At 35.2% G+C, this 5987-nt stretch overlaps 1 protein-coding gene across 1 annotated transcript; it reads right to left on the bottom strand.

Moving 5' to 3' along the window:
• Positions 1-472: 472 nt before the first annotated feature.
• On the bottom strand, positions 473-1484 carry LOC145895533 (uncharacterized). The gene is made up of 5 exons (XM_082984337.1): positions 1346-1484; positions 1123-1279; positions 981-1069; positions 759-922; positions 473-685 (listed from the first exon to the last, which is right to left on the bottom strand). The coding sequence occupies exons 1-5, from the start codon at positions 1482-1484 to the stop codon at positions 473-475; spliced, it is 762 nt and encodes a 253-aa protein (XP_082840463.1).
• Between the last annotated feature and the right edge of the window lie 4503 nt (positions 1485-5987).

Below are 5987 nucleotides of genomic sequence, written 5' to 3' on the forward strand. Positions count from 1 at the left end.
CTTGTTGAGGGAGCTTGGCGACAAGAGGAAACTGCATGTCTTCCCAACATCCAAGATCAAAGATTTCACCACCATTCATTGTATGCAAGGCAAATAAGAGACTTGCTGAAGGACTACTTCAGCAGCAGCCAGGGGGAAGTGTCTTGGCAGTACAACATAGTTTCACAGGGCACAACCCTTGATTAAGACAGATTGCTTTTCTTTTATATGTTTATTGTTTTTTGTAATAAAAGAACAGTGAATGCATACTGAATGTTGGCATGTATAAAAATGCAATTGAAGATGTATTTGAAGGAAATGAAAGAACACTGCAAATGAATAGAACAGAATACTGGCAGTAAAATACTAAAGAAAGTGAACAGTGAAATGAAAAGAACAGTACCAATACTTGTGTTTCAGGTAAATTACAGTCAAACATGTGAAAAAGAACTGAAAACAGTTTGATACTTGCATATATACAGTTAATACAAAGCTATACAATCTCCGCACTTTCCTGCATCTCAACTTTGTCATAATCTGCCAATACTTCAGTAATGGCTACAAAAGCTTTATGCATGTTTTTTGGCATTGCATCCAATCTTTGTTCAATAATTTTGGCATAATGAAATGCCATGGTACTTTGAGGTTTTTTTAGTTGTTCAGAAATCAAAGCATTGGTTGCGTGCAAAGTTTCACCCAATTGTTCCTATGCAAAATCATTGTAATTAAATGATATGAATTATTTTACACATCCTCTTGCTAGGTTTAAACACTATTACCGATAGATCGACACCCGCAGCCTTCCTCCTTCTCTTTTTACCAACCGAACTGGGTGAACGACCAGTTAATGCTTGTGGCTTTCGTTTTTTTGGGGTTTGTAAACCTTCAGGTGTACCAATTTCATGTACTTCAGACTGTTTACCTGAAGTATCAGGACTGATGGCTAAAAAAATACAGGACCTTGTCTTAACAGTTTATTAACATGCTGTTGACTGTATTACCAATGTCTGCTGCCTCACAAAAAGCAGAGTAAACTTGTTGTTCTTCTGCTGTCAAAGTTGGGTCCTCTTGCAAAATGTTAGACTCAGTCCTAAACATGTAGTAAGTTCAGATACAACCAAATAAGTTTAATAATAATATTGCCTGCGATGCTTTGTATAATTGTCCAAAAACATCATTGATGAAAAGTATGGCCAGGTTGGTGCAGGTATGTAACCAGATCCACTTGGTCTCTCTGCTTCTTTCTTTTTGCGTACATACGTATCTCTTAGGTTTCTCCATTTTTCTTTGGCACTTTTACCTTTCAAAGGCAGGCGAAAACATTATCTTTGCTTGGACAAATTGTAAATTGTACAATTTTTGTTACCTGTTATACCACATGCTTTGCCAACAGCATCCCATGCATTTTGGAAATATGTTTTGTCACAATGTTTTGGATCTTTGATATCATATAAAGCTGGTCTTTCACGGACAAGTTCAATCAGTTTTTCCTTACTATATTCCATTTTAGGGGCCTACTAAGTATACCAGTTGTTATGCAATTGTAACAGCTATTATTACTGATAATCACTGCCTCACAAAAGATATTTAACCAAAAAAAGAGTAAAAAATCAACTGTTGATCTCAAAATTACCATTTTAACCTTTCAAGTATGTATAAATATTACAAAAACCTACTTCATTCAAGATGGGTATATTTTCACAGCAACAAAATCGCATGCGTACGTGCGTAAAAATCAAACATGTTTGATCGCGTCGGATGGCCCTGCGTTAACGCATGGTTCGCAAGTTTCGGACGTTACGCATTCTGTGTGAAGACGCCGTCGGAAGGCGACGGACCGAATTTTTACGCGCGTATGCGCTTACGGACGAAAACGGACCGAAACGCATCCTGTGTACAGCCACCTTTACAATCGAGGGCGGCTTACAATCGAATAAATACGGTACATAGGATTTTACTATTTCGCGGAAAAGCTGTGCACGTGTAACAGAAGGCATGCTGTGCGACGCCACAGGTTTCCTTTTGGACTTGTTGGTTCTAACTGTTTGTTCAGATTCTTTTGCAGATTTAACTGATTTTGTACTGGAAACATGTGTTTTTGTGGGAAAAGTTTGAGTATGTTGAAAGACAATTATTGACGTTGGTAAGTCTCGGCGATTTAGACATTGCGTGGCAATACCGAGGCGATTGCTAATTTCTGAAGGTGTTACTGATACACGGTAGGTTGTATTATTACTCATTTTGAAAAAGTAACATTGACTAAGTCCAAAATGATAGCTTGTTTCCAAAAAGAAAACTGAAGATAATTAATTGCTCACAATTTTGCTTTTCTTTGACAGTGGTACGAGTCCAATTATGAAGCAAAAAATACATTACCCAGTTTTGAAAAATCACTTCATATAACCTTAAAGCCGTCTTCAATTAAATCATACGGTGAGTAAAATTCTACTTTCTGTTTGAAACTCCACCTCACACTGTTTTGTCAATGAGATTCATTTTTAAAGATTCATGTAACAGCTCTGTGCAACGGAATAATGCTGCAATTCCATATATTATTACCCAGTCTGAGTGCTTCGAATCACTTTGGCATTTTTCAGTATGTGATAACTATCTGTGATGTTTGGTTTTTCCGAGGTTCGAAATCATGGTAATATATATGTATACATGTTGTCATTGGTTACATACAGTTGCCAACAAGTTGCATACAAAGTATACTCTCAAAAAGGCAAGGAAATAAATAAAAAAAACTCTTGATATCCAAAGTACAGTTGTTTCACAGGAAGCAAGATCTTTTGTGAACATTGTAAAGAACAAGTTCACACATCAGAACCAGCACAGAAGCACAGTAATTGATTTTGAATGTAGAGTCTTTTTTTGAGATGTGTTTGATTACAGAAAAATACAACAGTTTCAGAAATAGTGACAACATTGACAGCAATACCTGACCGACTACAGCCATTTTTAGCTATTTATGGAACAGCACAACACCAACTAAAAATAACTTTGTGTATTGATCAGTCCCCTGTTTTAGATGTTCATGACATTTTTCAAGTTATTGTTGCTGTAATGGCGTATCACTATGTTTTAAATTATGAATACAGCCAGCATGCAAAAAATAATGCAATTTCTGCAAGTGTACTTGTTTAAGTTAGATGTGGAAAACCTAATACACTCTGTGCTAGTCGCTGGAGTTGGCACTGTTGTGAAAGTGTACTCAGTGAAACTGTTTTCATGTGATTTTTTATGCGTCCTTAATGTATTTATGATTTGCTGTGACACTTACTAATGGTACCAGTGTTCTTTTCTATTCCATTCTTGCCACTTTCATTTCATTGCAGTTTTTTTCATTGTTCAAGTGGCTGTTCTTTCCATTCCAAATACATTTCGGTTTTTTATTACTGTGCAAATGCTTTCTGTGATTGGGAAAAAGTGTTTTTGCCCAATATCAGCTATCCAAAAAAATGGGGTTTCTGCACATTGGAACCCAACTAAACTGGGTGAAATAGTTAGTACCCAATATAGGTGAAACGATAATCTACCAAAGAAAGTAGGGTAGTGACAACCCAATAAAATTTTTTGGGTTTCTGCGCATTACTTCCCAAACTTTTGGGTAGCCACTACCCAACTTTTTTCAGTGTATACACTTTAATTTTGACATTTTTAACTAATTAATCCAACGGTCACAAATTTAACGAAACAAATTTTGATTTGGAGACCTGTCAATAAAAAAAAATTCATGAAAACACATTCCACTCACGTTAAAGACTTCTCGCCTCCAGTTTTACCACCAAACTTGTTAATCATATGTCAGCTGCAGCAATTTTTTAAAAACTATTCATCTTAAATCTCCATTTTGAATTTATTATCAACAACTTTTTACGAAATGAGAAAAAATTATATCATACTACAAAGAAATATTACCCAACTCACCCGCTTAGCGAAGTATAAAATAGAAATCATATGTAAGCACTGACGCACGACGACAACCGACGCATGCCAACACCCATTGTGACCACACAAACAAGGTTTGCGTCAGTTATGCGTCTGACTTTCGGAGGCGGTGTTAGTGTGATAACCATTAATATCATCCTTATTTCCACCTTTATGAAGTGGTATAACTTTGGATATTTTTAGGCATTTAGGAAAGCAGGATGTTTCAAGGCAGTGATTGAACAAAGAACATAAGGTGGGTGCTAATTGTTCAGCAGCAATCTTTACAAGCTGTACTGGTATATCATGTACACCAGTGGCTTTGGTTGTTTTGAGACCGGAAATGGCCCACACAATTTCATTTATATCAATATCATAAAATACGAAGGAATTTCTAATTTGTTTCAGGTATGATATCGAGGAGTTATCAGAGTCAGGGATTTGTTGGGCCATTGTTTCACCAATTGTTGCAAAATGATGGTTTAGTGCTTCACTTATTTGATGTGGATCTGTGATTTTGTTGCCATCTATTTGAAGTTCTTTGATATTGGAGATGTGTTTGTTTGGTTTGCACACTATTTGATTGATTAGTGACCATGTTCGTTTTGAATCATGAATATGTTTTACAAATTCACGATGATAGTATAGTTTTTTGCTAAGTTGGATTTGTTTTTTTATGTCTTTACAACATTTTTTATATAATTCACTGGAAATATTGTTATTCATCTCAATTTTGTATTTATAAAGCTTATGTTTCTTTCTTATAAGTTTTAACATGTTTTTGGTGATCCAGGGTTTGTCTCTCTGCATTTGTTGTGAACGTGATAATAATTTGTATGGTGCATGAGTATTTATGATATTTTGGAATGTTGTAATGAAGTTGTACATATTTTGATCCGCATTTAAATTTATGTTTAATTGATGTTGAGACTGTGAAATTTCTTCTAAATATTCATCAATTTGAAAATTTAAGTATTGCCTGCATTGTATGTGAGGGATATGGTGATGTACAGTTTAATTTTTGGCAATTAAAAAGCAGGGAAGATGGTCTGATATATCAAAGTATAAAATTCCTGGAACAATGTTATCAGTAGTATTGTTAGTGTAAATGTTGTCAATAGTTGTTTGTGTAGTGTGAGTAATGCGTGTCGGCTTATTTATTGATATTTTTAGACCAACACTACTCACCATGTTTTTGTATTGTTGAACTACAGCACTGTTTTGTTTGCTTACGTCAATGTTGAAATCACCCAATATATAAACCTCACTTTTTGTTTTATGGATTTGAAAAAGCACATTTTCAAAGAAATTTAAGAAGTCATCTAACTGTGGACCAGGATGCCTATAAACTACACCAAAGATGGCATTTACTTTGTTGGACAATTTTACTTTAACCCAAATTTGTTCACCTATCATGTTATCAAAGAGTTCACCAGTGATTTTGTGGTAATTTAGGGACTGTTTTACAAATATACCCACACCACCAGCTCTGGTTTGTGAGTTACAATAAAGAAAATCATATCCTTGTAATGATATACTATCACAGTTTTTGCTGTTTAGCTTTGTTTCAGAAATTCCTATAATTTCAGGACACATATCACAAAGACGCAAGAAGTCTGTTATTTTTGAAAGGTTTTTGGTTAGGCTCCTCACATTCATGTGTATCATGCACAACTTTGATTTGACACTTTGATAAAGTTTTAACAATTCACATATAGGGTGGAATGCAGAAACCCCGCTTAACTTAATCCGGGATTAACTTTTAAGCCCGGCTTAAATTGCTATGCAGAAACCCCGCTTAACTCCTTCGCTAAGCTCGGCTTAACTTTTGGCGGGAAATTGTAGATCCCGGTTGTCAGGCATTCGGTGGATTGGCAGTGCAGTGTTTTCACATTACAGGCCACTTCTTTCGAAGATGCGGCGCAAAAAAAGTTAAAAATAGAGCTTTTTACGTTTGTAGTGAATTGAATTTGAAGATTTTTTTTATTATTTTACCAAAGGTGAGCTGCATAATTATAATTAACTATTTTTTTTTGTATTTGCAGATAGGTGTACCTTTGTTATTTTCCATTCGTAAC

Source organism: Ascidia mentula, chromosome 3, assembly GCF_947561715.1.
Source record: "Ascidia mentula chromosome 3, kaAscMent1.1, whole genome shotgun sequence".
Lineage (NCBI taxonomy): Eukaryota > Metazoa > Chordata > Ascidiacea > Phlebobranchia > Ascidiidae > Ascidia > Ascidia mentula.

What these genes read in the sequence shown, in the direction of transcription:
- LOC145895533 (XM_082984337.1), bottom strand. Translation starts at nt 1,484, where the DNA reads ATGGAATATAGTAAGGAAAAACTGATTGAACTTGTCCGTGAAAGACCA. An exon ending in CAAAGCATGTGGTATAACAG is followed by an intron (nt 1,280 to 1,345) that starts GTAACAAAAATT and finishes TGCCTTTGAAAG; the next exon opens with GTAAAAGTGCCAAAGAAAAA. An exon ending in CTGCGGGTGTCGATCTATCG is followed by an intron (nt 686 to 758) that starts GTAATAGTGTTT and finishes GATTTTGCATAG; the next exon opens with GAACAATTGGGTGAAACTTT.